Source organism: Oryctolagus cuniculus, chromosome 11, assembly GCF_051225735.1.
Source record: "Oryctolagus cuniculus isolate XC-2025 breed Fujian yellow rabbit chromosome 11, ASM5122573v1, whole genome shotgun sequence".
In the NCBI taxonomy this organism is placed as follows: Eukaryota; Metazoa; Chordata; class Mammalia; order Lagomorpha; family Leporidae; genus Oryctolagus; species Oryctolagus cuniculus.
Window position 1 is genome coordinate 32670499 of NC_142877.1, and position 15074 is coordinate 32685572.

The 15074-nt window shown below is 40.3% G+C and overlaps 1 protein-coding gene across 2 annotated transcripts in view; it reads right to left on the bottom strand.

Annotated features, from left to right (window-relative positions):
- HAO1 (hydroxyacid oxidase 1) overlaps window positions 1-15074 on the bottom strand; it is a 60577-nt gene that overhangs the window by 7000 nt on the left and 38503 nt on the right. For both annotated transcript variants that reach the window (XM_089307269.1, XM_089307270.1), the window contains exon 5: window positions 4345-4436. In XM_089307269.1, the coding sequence (XP_089163395.1) occupies window positions 4345-4436 (92 nt within the window). The remainder of the gene's footprint in view (window positions 1-4344; window positions 4437-15074) is intronic.

Consider the following 15074-nt stretch of genomic DNA (forward strand, 5'->3'; position numbering starts at 1 on the left):
CCCAAATGCTTGCAACAGCCAAGGCTGGGACAGGCCAAAGCTGGAGCTCAGAACTCGACACAGGCCTCCCGTGTGGCTGGTGGGGAACCAAGCACTTGTACTGACTCCCAAGATGCACATTAGCAGGAAGCTGGAATCAGAAGTAAAGCCAGAACTGAGACCCAGACACCCTAACATGGGATACAGGCTTAACCCCTGTACTGCAATGCTCACCCCAAGATGAACTGAAGTTAAATCCCAGTTCTATAATTCTTAGGGATAAGTATTTCTCCATGCAAGGGAAATCTGTGCTTTATGGAAATGCTGAAATTATATAATCCAACCCACAGGGGATGGTGGTGCAGTGGGTTAAAGCCCTAGCCTGCAGTGCCAGAATCCCATATGGGTGCAAGTTTAAGTCCAGCTAATCTACTTCTGATCCAGCTCCCTGCTAATGTGCCTGAGAAAGCAATGGAATATTGTTCAAGTGCTTGGACCCCTGTATACACTTGGGAGACCTGGAAGAAGCTCCTAGGTCCTGGCTTCAGATGGGGCCAGCCTGTGGCCATGTGGGGAGTGAACCAGCAGATGGAAGACTCTCTCTCCCTCTGTGTGTGTGTGTGTGTGTGTGTGTCTTTACCTCTCTCTGTAACTCTTTTTTTTTTTTTTTTGACAGTGAGAGAGAGAGAGACAGAGAGAAAGGTCTTCCTTTTGCCATTGGTTGACCCCCCAATGGCCGCTGCAGCCGGCACATCGCGCTGATCCGAAGCCAAGAGCCAGGTGCTTCTCCTGGTCTCCCATGCGGGTGCAGGGCCCAAGCACCTGGGCCATACTCCACTGCACTGCCTGGCCACAGCAGAGAGCTGGCCTGGAAGAGGGGCAACCGGGACAGAATCCGGCGCCCGACTGGGACTAGAACCCGTTGTGCCAGCGCCGCAAGGCAGAGGATTAGCCTAGTGAGCCGCGGCGCCGACCTCTCTCTGTAACTCTTTCAAATAAATTAAATAAATCTTAAAAAAAATAATAATCCAATCACATTAGTGTTGCAACCAACCCAATACTCTGAAGAGGCCCATAATTAAAAGTCTCAGGGACCTGCTTTCCCTCTTCCCTCACTCCTTTAGAGAAGCAAAACAAAGAATGAAGCCCAAGCACTCCCTTTTCAGAGCTCTCCCCATGACATCACACTACCTCTGTGTCTCTGACTCATGACATAACTGAAACTTCAGGACAATGAGTCTTCTTGTGCCTCAACCAACAAGGTTAACATCATAACCTCTTTCAAGCCATTTGCTGCTCACCTCAAAACCCACACACTGAGGAAGACACCCTTCAACATAAACTGAACCCTTTCTTACATTTCTCTCATCATCATGTACGTTTAAGTTGTTGTATAGCATGAGGCAAAATTCAAGCAACATCTCCTCTAAGGCATACAACATACAAAGGGGAGTGTCATTGTGTTTTTCAAACAGTCAGAGATTACAACTCAAAAAGTCCTTTTAGATAAGTTTCCATATCCTCTCAGCCAGAGGGAAATAAACCATACCATTTAGAGATTTTCCCCTTAAAACCTAGTTAGATTTGACTTTGGTAGATTTATATTTTATTTTTAGAAATTTAATTTGGCCTGCACACCAAGTCTATGTCTTCATACACAAGTGAAACATAAATCTGGGGGGAAAAAAAAAAGACAAAAACAAAGAAAAAAGCCTTAATCTGTGACCAACTCTAAGTTTATCTTTAAGATATCTTTAAGTTTTATTATTTGAAATCAGTGCAATCCTACAACATACAAAAATGAGGTTGGTTCCCACCATTAGCATTTTAGGAAAAATTGAGTTAATAGCACAGCCAATGTCCCCTACCATCATTACTCCACCAGGAGCCCCACGCCACTGCTTTGTGGATTTAGCTAAATCAAGCTGCTGGTTCAGTGAAACATAATATAATAGTACTAGGCCAAGTTAGTTGTTCAACTTGATTGCAGTTCACTGAATGAATTCAACTGGTCATCCCAATTACTGCATCTGTTATAAAAATATGATTGAATGGTTCTGATAGAGGGACAATGTGAGTTGGGAGTTTCTCCTAGCAGTTGATGTCTGCATCCCATATCAGAGTACCTGGGTTCAATATCCAACTCCAGTTACAGACTGCAGTTTTCTGCTAATGTGCAACTTGGGAGGAAGTAGTGATGGTTGGGGACAGATAGATTGGGCCTGTGCCTCTCAGCCCCCAGCTTTAGCCTGGGCCCAGCCCCAGCCATCTTAAGCATTAAAGCAGTGAACCAACAGATAGGAGCAATCACTTGCTTTCTTCATCTCTGTCTCTCCCTCTATTTCTCTCAAATCGATGGCTAAAACATTTTTTAAAGATGAATAAACAGGAATATGAATGAGTATATTATGGCCTAGTTCACAGAAAGATGGTGGTCTTGAAGTCCATCAATATTGTTTAGTAAATAACATTTTCAGGGTTTTTTTTTATATGATACTAGCTTACTTAGCCTATGACAATCAAATTATGAAGCATTACAGTTTAAACAAAACATGGAAATTACCTAATTGATGATGAAACTAAGGTTTGGAGCAGAAATTAATTCCCTTGGACTCTCTGCAGATCAGTTTCTCCTGTTTCTTTCTGGGTTATAATTATCAAGGCCATCTAATTGGTCTTCCACCAAAATCCAATTTATAAAACTCATTGATGGAGACCGGCATTGTGGCAGGGTGGGTTAAGCTGCCACTTGTGAACCCAATATCCTAAATTGGAGTGCTAGTTTGAGTCCAGAGTGCTCTGCTACCAATCCAGCTCCCTGCTTCTGCACCTGGGAAGGCAGTGGATGGTAGCCAAAGTACTTGGGCCCCTGACACCAACATAGAAGACCTGTGTGGTATTCCTGGCTCCTGGCTTTGGCCTGACCCAGCCCCAACCATGGTGGCAGTTTGGGAAGTGAATCAGCACAAGGAAGATCTCTCTTTGTGTGTCTTTCCTTCTCATTGTCACTAAAAACAAACAAATAAACAAAAATTTACTGCTGCTAAAACAGTGCTTCAATGCCTTATTGATGTTGCAAATCCTATCACTTATAATATTCAAGAACCTCCTTCCTCATCCATCCAAGCAAGTATATTTCCCAGAACTCCCACTCCTACCAGATATGTCAAGCAGAAGAGATTATTTGGTATTCCCCTCAATACATCTCACTCATTCCCATTCCACATTTGGTCCCACAACTGTAAGAGCAGATTTCCACATGGGACAGAGCAGGAGTGAAAAGCAACTGCAACCTCAATGTCTCGACTGTAAGAATCTTGGCAAAGTCCCTACATGTAAGGGAACCACTCTTTAATGCCTATTTTTAACTTTTGATGACCCTGCTGGATCATGGATCCATGAAGTCCATACAAGATTGTGTGTCTGTCTCCATGTCTTTTGATCCCTTTCTGGAACTCCAATCCTTGAACTTTCAATCCTTCCCAAAGCCTCTACCGATTTTCTTATCTTTGGATCAACTTGAGCTAATTGCTCACTGCTGTAGTTATAACTCAGTCCTGTACCTTTCAGGCCAGTTCAGTTTACTTTTATATTTAGATTCTGGAGTCTTACTTGCCTAGAACACTATACAATGCATAAAAACCACAGACACATGTTGGAATCTCCTGGGTAGCTTTTAAAAATACTGGTGCTTATGCTCTCTTCTAGAGACTCTGCTTAATTGATCTCAGGTACAGCCCTGGAATTGGGAGTCTTTAAATTTTCTCAGGTGATTCCAATGTGCAGCAAAGGTATCTCAAACTCAACATGTCACCAGTTTACACCCAGCTTCACCTAATCTGGACCCCAGAACTTCTGTCTTCTTTCCCAACCACCCACTCTCTCTCTGCAGTTGTTCAATCAGTATCACCTCAATAAATTCCAATCTGTCTCCCTTTCTAGCTTCTTGTCACAATTATATTTACTGCTGATCTCAAACTCTACCAAAGATTTTTAATTCAATTTTCTGTTAATTGTTTTGCACTCTCATGGCATAATCTTTTGTAACTTCTATTTACATTTTACTTATTGATGTGTCTATGATTACAAGAACAATCCCCATCCTCATAAGTCTTATTACTTAACAGGAACTCTTATAAGTTTACAAACAAATACATCAGGAGTAGTTAAAATTAAATGTTATTAACAATTTATGTAGAAATGTGTCACAAAATTTAAGATCCTTGATCTCATACATTTACATGTATTTTCACCTTGAGTGATTAAATGCACAGAAACACAGAAAGATGAGGCAGACAATAGAAAGTCAACATTCTGATAGAAATGGTAACTCTGAAGAGAAATCCCAGAATGTGCAGAACTTACAGTGGCAGGTACCCCATCCAGTTGTCGAGCTCCATGATTGGACACCAAGATCCCATCCAAACCATGTTTAACTGCCTCTTTGGCATCGTCACCTAGAAATAGCAAGACAACAAATCTTGTGAAAATTGTAACTTAACAAAGGTTTGGGTGTAGAGGTTGCCACATCCCAGGCCAAAGGAGGCAGACCCCCTACTGGGATAAATGTTGGTAGGTAGGAACTCAATTAAGTTCTCCCTCATGGGTGGCAGGGACCCAAGTACTTGAGCCATCACCTGTTTCCTCCCCAGGTATATTTTAGCAGGAAGCTGAAATCACAGCTGGGACTTGAACCTAGTCACTCTGATACGGGATACAAGATTCCAAGTGATATCTTAACCACTACATCAAATGCTTATTCCAATAATATTTTTCTTCTAAAATTATGGATTATATGAAAAAATGTTAAACCTGTATATTATGGACTGAATGTTTGTGTCCTGCCAAAATTCATACGTTAACACCATAATCCCCAAAATGATGAAATCTGGAAGTGATGTGTATGGAAGGTTATTAGCATTAGATAAGTTCATGAGGGTATAGCCCTGAAAATGGGACTCAAGCCCTCATAAAGAAGAGACACCACCACACAGCTTCCCTCTTTCTCCCTCTCTGTCTCTCATTAAAGAAGAGATTATGCAAACATACAGAGAAAGCAAATATTTTAATAATGACTTAATAACTGAAAAAATAAGTTCGTTTCTTAAGCCACTCAGTATATGTGTGATATTTTATTATGACAACCAGAATTGACTAATAATATTGATACTAGTTTTCAAGAATCCACCTGGATTAGAAGAGGAGCAGCTGAGACACTTATTTGGGCCAGACCAAAGCCAGGACTCAGGACCTTCTTTCAGGTCTCCTACATGGGTACCAGGGATCCAAGCACTAGGGCCATCTTCAGCTGCTTTCCTAGACCATTAGCAGGGAGCTGGATCAGAAGTGGAGCAGACTAGACATGAACCAGTGCCCATATGGGATGCCAATATTGCAGGCGGTGTCTTTACCTGCTATGCCACAATGTTAGTCCCTGTTTTCTTTCTTTATAATAGACAATTCTTCTAAAATTTCATAACAAATGTAATAAATTGTGATTTGTTTTCTCAGGTAAATGACTTATTTACCAGCATTCAAAAACATTCTGTCTTTAGTAACTTCCTTCCTGAATCTTTCTTAGTTTTCTATCTGAAATTCACTGACAGGTGAATATTGACATTTTAAAGTTGTCTTCATGTGTTTTACTCAATTTTTTTTTTTTTTTGCTTACCATTGTTCTACATTTTAAGGAAAGTCAACAATTACTGTTCAACCATTTCATTTTTAATATCAGAAGTCATATTTTTAAACTTTGAGAGCTTTTTTATACTCCATTTTACTTTAGAAAAGAAATTAGAGGCTGGCGCCGTGGCTCACTTTGCTATCCCTCCGCCTGCGGTGCCGGCACCCCGGGTTCTAGTCCCGGTTGGGGCGCCGGATTCTGTCCCAGTTGTTCCTCTTCCAGTCCAGCTCTCTGCTGTGGTCCGGGAGGACAGCGGAGGATGGCCCAAGTGCTTGGGCCCTGCACCCACATGGGAGACCAGGAGGAAGCACCTGGCTCCTGGCTTCAGATCTGCACAGCACACCAGCTATAGCGGCCATTTATGGGGTGAACCAACGGAAGGAAGACCTTTCTCTCTCTCTCTCTCTCTCTCACAAACACTGCCTGTCCAAAAAAAAAAAAAAAAAAAAAGGATTAGAAATCATATATTTAGTCGCAGGGAGCTGTTTCTTGTATTAGGGTTTTGTTTTCAGGAGGGACTCTTCTTATGTAGATATAATGTATTGTCAACTTCTCTGTCTTGGGCTGTTTTAAGTTCTTTTTCTTTTGCCCCTTTCCTCTGAGATTAGCTTTTCTACAGATTTATCTTGGTCTTCTACATTTTGGTCTTTCTGATATGCCTTGTGATGCTACAATTTTCATTTATATTTTAAAAAAGAAAGATTGAGGAGCTGCTATGGGATTCCTCAATTGTTTTGTAAATCAATTTCATTCTTGCCAAATCTTTGCCTGGAGTGGAAATTTCTTTCTTGGATCTGCATGTGGGAGAAGGCAAAAAATATCAACTAACAAGCTACTGGTCTATGAGCTCCTCATGTGTCAAAATGAGGTCAACATCATGTCATATTATATAAATGCTTCCACCCACATGTTGTCTCAGTCATCCATGTGTTTCTTTAGAAAGGACCATGCTACTGTCCTATTGAGAGGTGATTTCCAAGCTGTCCAGTTGTCACCACAAGAGGTGAACAGTAGGCAATAGTGCTGACTGGCACAATTGTTTTATAGAAAGATCCTTATTCAAGGCCGGTGCCGTGGCTCATTAGGCTAATCCTCCGCCTTGTGGCACCGGCACACCGGGTTCTAGTCCCGGTCGGGGCGCTGGATTCTGTCCCGGTTGCCCCTCTTCCAGGCCAGCTCTCTGCTGTGGCCCGGGAAGGCAGTGGAGGATGGCCCAAGTGCTTGGGCCCTGCATCCGCATGGGAGACCAGGATGAGTACCTGGCTCCTGCTTTTGGATCAGTGCGGTGCGCCGGCCGCGGTGGCCATTGGAGGGTGAACCAACGGCAAAGGAAGACCTTTCTCTCTGTCTCTCTCTCTCTGTCCATTCTGCCTGTCCAAAAAAAAAAAAAAAAAAATCTTTATTTAATCTCTTGTATTCAGTATCCACTCCCCAGCTCTAGAACTTCTCAGGAATTCTATCACATAATTCACCACTGCCCCCTCCAGAATCCTTAAAAGCCTATCTTTAGGTAGCTTTGTTTGCATTTTCCTCCTTATCATCTTGCTCCCTTGTATTTTGTTTTTTCATAAATTTCTTGAATTTTCTCTGTTGTTTGTGCCCCTCACTTCCTTTGCTTTGCTGCCATTCATTTATATATATTTGGATTTCTGTAGTTTAATGTCAGTAGGGTCTTGGATTTGATGAGGGTTCTCATGTATTCAGTTTATCATTTAGAACAAGACGCTCAATCCATTATCACTTAAGACATACTTGGAAAATGGTTCTGTAAAGGCATGGCCATAATGTATTGCTATCTTACAGAAATTTCTTGATGACAGAAATGTCCTTGATATGTGAAATTCCATACAATACCCAGTAGCCACATGTAGCCATTGTGTAGTTTAATGTGCCAGTGTAATTCTAGAACTAGAATTTTACCTTTATTTAATTTTTTTAAAGATTTATTTATTTGAAAGTCAGACTTACACAGAGAGAGAAGGAGAGGCAGAGAGAGAGAAAGAAGTCTTTTTTTTTAGAAAATTTTTATTTAATTAATATAAATTTCAAGAGTTCAACTTTTGGATTATAGCAGCTTTCCCCCCATAACCACCCTCCCACCTGCAACCATCCCATCTCCTACTCCCTCTACCATTCTATTCTTAAGATTCATTCTTAATTATCTTTATATACAGAAGATCAATTTAGTATATACTAAGTAAAGATTTCAACAGTTTGCACCCACAAAGACACACAAAGTATAAAGTCCTGTTTGAAGACTAATTTTACTATTAATTCTCATAGTACAACACATTAAGGACAGAGATCCTACATGAGGAGTAAGTACACAGTGACTCCTATTGTTGACTTAACAATTTGACACTCTTGTTTATGACGTCAGTAATCACCCAAGGCTCTTGTCATGAGCTGCCAAAGCTATGGAAGCCTCCTGAGTTCACAAACTCCGACCTTATCATAATCAAAGTGGAAGTTTTCTTCTCCCTTCAGAGAAAGGTACCTCCTTCTTTGATGACCTGTTCTTTCCACTGGGATCTCACTCACAGAGATCTTTCATTTAGGTCATTTTTTGCCACAATGTCTTGGATTTCCATGCCTGAGGAAACTCTCATGGGCTTTTTAGCCAGATCTGAATGCCTGAAGGGCTCATTCTGAGGCCAGAGTGCTATTTAGGGCATTTGCCATTCTATGAGTCTGCTGTGTATCCCACTTCCCATGTTGGCTCGTTCTCTCCTTTTTATTCTATCAATTATTATTAGCAGACACTGGTCTTATTTATGCGATCTCTTTGACACTTAAACCTATCTTTATGATCAATTATGAACTTAAACTGATCACTTTAACTAGTAAGATGGCATTGGTACCTGCCAACTTAATGGGATTTGGAGTCCCATGGCATATTTCTAGCTTTACTCTTAGGGGTATGTCCGAGTGAGTGTGTGCCGAACTGTACATCTCCTCTTCCTCTTATTCCCACTCTTATTTTTAACAGGGATCAATTTTCAGTTGGATTTAAACTCCTAAGAATAATTGTGTGTTAAAGAGTTCAACCAGTGGTATTAAGCAGAAAAAGAAAATACTCAAAAGAATAAAATAGTAAGCTGTTTCTTGACAGTCAGGACAAGGGCTGATCAAGTCATTGTTTCTCATAGTGTCAGTTTCACTTCAACAGATTTTCTTTTAGGTGCTCAGTTAGTTGTCACAGATCAGGGAGAACATATGATATTAGTCCCTTTGGGACTGGCTTATTTCACTCAGCATGATGTTTTCCAGATTCCTCCATTTTGTTATGGGATATGTACTCTATAGAATACTACACAGTTGAAAAAAGAGATCTTCTGTCTTCTAGTTCACTCCCCAGTTGGCCGCAACAGCCAGAGCTGTGCTGATCCAAAGCCAGGAGCCAGGAGCCAGGAGCTTTTTCTGGGTTTCCCATGTGGGTGCAGGGGCCCAAGTACTTGGGCCATCTTCTACTGCTTTCTCAGGCCATAGCAGAGAGCTGGATTGAAGTGGAGCGGCTGGGACTTGAACCAGCACCCATATGGGATGCAGGCACTGCAGGCGGTGGCTTTACCTGCTATGCCACAGCACCTGGCCCCTTTAATTTTAATTAACTTAAAATAGTCACATGTGGCTAGTGATGACCATATCAGCTCAACTTTAATGTTTACATCTCTGTCCCAACAAAGAGATGCCATATGGTATTTTAAATCTAGATGCAGTATAAATAATCTTAAGAAGCAATGTAAGATTTTATTATGAAATGGTATGATCTCTTCTGGTTATCTAGTTATGTACATAATAGCAAATATCACACCAAAATAAAAACAAAATAAAAAAACATAAAATGATAGTCTATGAATGCCATCACTGAGCATGTATGTAGTCTTCCAATTTACAGCCAGTTGTTGCCACCACGTAGCCACACTCTGGTTTTTTAAGAAATAAGTTGTTAGCCTTAAAGAGATCTCATACACTATGAAGAAATGATTAACTGCTTAGGCTAAGTCATTGGACAAATTGAATTGAAATCTCACATGCACTACTCTCTTGCTTTGAAAATGACAAGTTACTTAACTTCTCTGTTCATCATTGTCCTAAGTCATCAAATGAGGATACCATATAAGATCGGTTTATAGACTGAATGAAATGGATGAGTGTCTAGCAGGTGCCTGACACATGTTGGACACTTAGTTAAATATTAACTGTTATTGTTATTTTCATCTGGTGGATCAAGGAGTTTAAACTAAGAAGATGAGTAGGTGGATGAAGATGTGCTTGTTGGGTGCTTTTGGCAAGTCTCTTTGAGTTCTGTTTATAACAGCAAGGTTTTATCCTAGCCAGGATTACAACTATAAAGGGCAGTCCATTAGAGGCACATATTATTTAAGCAACAATTTGTTATCTTCCTTCATTGCAAGTGATTTTTCCATTTCTCCAGGCATATTGTGAATATAGCTGGAGATGACAAAATGGTTTGCTCAAAAGATGGGGTTATGAGTTTCTAGAGAAGAAAACACAATAAGAATAATTTATAGTCAGATATAAGCCTCTCTCTAAAGCTGCTTGGAAAACCTGTCCACAGTTCCACATTTTCAAAGTTTTGCTATTAACTCAAAAGTTATTTTAATTTTTGAAAAATATATTTATTTACTTATTGATATAAAGAGGACAAATTTCATGTTTTTATATTCACAGCTTTAAGAATATAACAAGGGGCCGGCCCTGTGGCCTAGTAGGTAAAGCCAATTCTTGCAGTGCCAGCATCCCACATGGGTGTCAGTTTGAGTCCCAGTTGCTATACTTCCGATTCAGCTCTCTACTATGGCCTGGGAAAGCAGCAAAAGAAGGTCCAAGTCCTTAGGCCCCTGCACCCGCATGGGAGGCCAGGAAGCAGCTTCTGGCTCCTGGCTTTGGATTGGCACAGCTCTTCTTGCCATTGCAGCCAATTGGGGAGTGAACCAGTGAATGGAAAACCTCTCTCACTCTCTCTCTCTCTCTCTCTCTCTTTCTCTCTGCCTCTCCTCCCTCTGTGTAACTCTGACTTTCAAATAAATAAGTAAATCTTAAAAAAAGAGAATATAACAATACTTCCTTCCCTCCCTCATTCCTACATTCCTTCCTTCTTCCTTTAATATTCTTTTTATTTTTTGTGATAATATACTTTCAATTTACTTTATAGTCAGAAGCTTAATCTTTCACCAAATAAAGGATTCAACAAGTAGAAAGTGTAAAGACCACTGTTCCTCAGGAATATAGATGGGGGCTATAAATAATAATCAAATCTGAAGATGTCAGTTTCACATATATTGCTTTCTTTGTCTTAAGGAGAAAGTCAAAATGTTATGACTTGACAAAATATTCATGCATTTTTTCTTTTCATTAATCCTTAGAGTTTACTAGTGTGACATTCTGTATTTGTTAATCTGAGAAGGCACTGATTGTTTGGGAAACACAATAGGCAATAACACTATTTGCTACTTTATTAATACATTACTCCCATAGTTGATCTAAAAATATCAAGGCCAAATGTAAGTATTCAGGATTTACCCTTATGCTCTGGGATCTTTCAACTCAGGGCTCTCTCAAAAGTACTGGCTTATGCCAGTGCCACAGCTCACTAGGCTAATCCTCCGCCTTGTGGTGCCAGCAAACTGGGTTCTAGTACCGGTCGGGGCGCTGGATTCTGTCCCGGTTGCCCCTCTTCCAGGCCAGCTCTCTGCTGTGGCCCGGGAAGGCAGTGGAGGATGGCCCAAGTGCTTGGGTCCTGCACCCCATGGGAGACCAGGATAAGTACCTGGCTCCTGCCATCGGATCAGCGCGGTGTGCCGGCCACAGAGCGCCGGCCGCGGCGGCCATTGGAGGGTGAACCAACGGCAAAGGAAGACCTTTCTCTCTGTCTCTCTCTCTCTCTCACTGTCCTCTCTGCCTGTCAAAAAATAAAAAAATAAAATAAAATAAAAAAGTACTGGCTTAGAGGTGTTTAGTAACTATACCCTAACTATGAGGGATTTTCAAAGAGTTTATGAGAACATATATTCTGAAATAGCTAGGCATGGATTTCGATATTTTACATCAAAATAAATCTATCTTTTAGATCCATTTTCCATGAGCTTTTTGAAGTCTTCTCCACATGGTGGCAATTTTGAACATAATTCACAAACTATGAGTAAATATTCTTTGAGAATGTTTGAAGAAATGTGCATATGAAAAGAACTAATTAGAAAACAGTTTCTCTGAAACAAAAAATCATAATGGATATAAGACAGCTTCAGCTGAAAGAAAGGAGAAAAAAGGAAGGAGGAAGGGAGGGAGGGAGGGAGGGAAGGAGGGAAGAGAAGAGAAGAAAGAGGGAAGGGAAGGGAAGGGAAGGGAAGGGAAGGGAAGGGAAGGGAAGGGAAGGGAAGGGAAGGGAAGGGAAGGGGAGGGGAGGGGAGGGGAGGGGAGGAGAGGGGAGGGGAGGGGAGGGGAGGGGAGGAAAAGGAAAAAGGAAACTTTAACAAGCATTATTCTTTAATGCATGAAACTTATCTGTTCATTAGCATGAGTTATGACAACGACCAAATTCTGTCTGAAGGACATGTTTGGAGCTTGTGTTGACATTCTCCTAGGGCAGAGCCTAACCACACCAAGAGATTACATATTGCATTCCAGTTTGCATTCATTAAAATGTAAGTCTTAAAATGGTTGTAAGGGTGGGATGTTTCATCTAGACCTTTCCAGTTGCTCATGATTTCATGGTCCTGCAAACATAATCTGCACTTTCTGGTAAAAGGAAAATGAAAGAGGATAGATGCCTTTCATTCAATCCATGTGACTTCTGAATGAAGACTTGTGAAATATTAAGAACTGAATTTCCCAGCACTGAATTTCCCACCACTTCCCCCCATCCAGATTGAGCATATGTGCTACTTGAGTGAGTTGTTGTCATAGAGATGATTCTTGTTTGTTAAATAAATAAAACAGATAGTTACAGAAAGCTGGTCAATGTAAACTGCACATGAATAAATAAGTCAGTTCCTTTCAAATGTCAAATGCCCTAACCCTCTTTTGCTTTTGGAGCTCTCTTTAATTATATAGACTCATATAATTTTCACTGAGGATTTTGCCCAACAAACATTGGAGTTATTCTCTATGTGCTAAACTTTATGAAAACATGTAGAAACAAGGCATATTATACATATGACTCAGAAATAAAGAAAAGCGGTGGTGACAGAGTACAAGGTCAAATTATTACAGATTGAAAATCTAGAAGCCACTGGATTTTTCAATATCACATATGCTTATTTATACATTTTCACACATGATAACAAATCTAATTAAGTGGATTTGCATCATAACCTAGGTGATGAAATTGCAGAAAATGATATGAATTGGGAATCCTAAATCAAAAAGTTGGTTTACAAATGATATAATCTCATTCTTCTATTAGTTCCCTATTTAACTGAGAAAATTTGAGACTAGATTAGAATTTTATTTTTCCTTAGTGTTTTCAAGCTAGCTGCCCTGGGCCATGACAATGGTTAACTGTACTTTAGTCATATCTTCTCAGTCCCCTCTCTGTCATTACTCTGGCAGGAGTATGGAACGTCTGCTCCACAAGCCATATGAGGCCCAGGAAATCATCTGGTCTGGCCCTCCCAAGGCAACTGCAGGTGGGACTCAAAATTCAGTAACTCTATAGCAGGCTAATTTTTAAGTGAATAATTCGGTATGGCCTGTGAATTATTTTATAAATATCCAAATGGCCGTGGGCAGTAAAAAAAAGCTTCCCAACACCTGTCACCTACACTCATCTCTTACCTGGGTAAACAGTTCCACAACATCCTCTCCAATAACACTTTTGCCACCACTATATATATTATGTCCATTGTATAAAATATGATTTTTTTTATAAAATATGATTTTCTAAAATGCTAATGTGATGAGACTGCTGACATGATCAAGATACATCAGCAGTTATTTTATTTATTTATTTATTTATTTGTCAGGTAGAATTATAGATGACAGTGAGAGAGACAGGGAAAAAGGTCTTCCTTCCATTGGTTCACTCCCCAAATGGCCACTACTGCCAGCGCTGAGCCGATCTGAAGCCAAGAGCCAGGTGCTTCCTCCTGGTCTCCCATGCAGGTGCAGGCACCCAAGCCTTGGGCCATCCTCCACTGCCCTCCTGGGCCACAGCAGAGAGCTGGACTGGAAGAGGAGCAACCGGGACTAGACCCCGGTGCCCATATGGGATGCTGGTGCCTCAGGCGGAGGATTAACCAAGTGAGCCACAGCGCCGGCCCACATCAGCAGTTCTTAACCACCTTAACATCTACATTCTCTACCATAGTTTACATATTGTAGAAATCATTACTCATAGCTGGTTCATTCTATCGGGATTTCAGTTTGAAATGTAGTCTATTGACTTGATATCATCATAAAACTCAAGCATCATATTTTATTCTGGAATAAAACCTTTTCTACTTTTTGTTTTTTGTCATTGCTAACCCATTTTCTAACCTACGCTTTTATATGACATAGATTTCTATCTCAACATCATTGATATTTTATTGTACTGAAATTGCTTGTCTATATGTCTGTCTCCTATAGGAGCAGGCTGCTCTTTGGAAAGGACCGTAAGTTACTTTTTATAACAATTTCATAACACAGTAAGCAGAATAAATGTCTTTGAAATGCAGGAGTGACTGAGTGAATAAGAGAATGGATGGATGAATGAATGAGTGAATGAATGGCACGGAACCTTCAGGTTAACAATCTTTTGTAGAGACATTTGCATGTGGCCACAGGCAGCTGCACTGACAATCATGGAATAGGATGTGGATGCAAGTAAGGTGAGTGAAACGTGTTTAAAAGTATGTGTAAATCAGGATATGTTCACTGAACTACAGTTTTCAGTAGTTTTCCACTAGGATGATGGTTAATAGGAAATAGTATATAATATTTTTCAAAAGCACAGATTATGACTCATGTACATTCGACTAAAACCTGTAAAGAAGCCTTGATTCTAAGTCATTGTTGGACTTCAGATAAATTATAGATTCTCTCCTGCCAGAGAGAATTACTCAAACATTTCAGTTTAAAAAATGTTTTTGGCAGTTACTTATATAACCATACTTAAGAAAATATATTTTCAAAGGCAGGAAAACATTTTTGTGGGTGAACACATTTACACTCCAAAATTATTATAGTCATTGGTATCTCCCTGTGGGATTCGAGGACAGGCAGATGCCGAGGAAAAGTTCTGTAATACTCACAGCTTGGTAGTTGAGGATTTTACTGTCCTAGTCAACCATTCTCTACAGAGATACGATGTGGGTTTTACCAAACTAAAGACATTAGTCATAACAATTTGTACTTGGAAGGAATAACAGTAAAAGAGAAAATGCTCTAAAAACCAGTCTGACTCTCA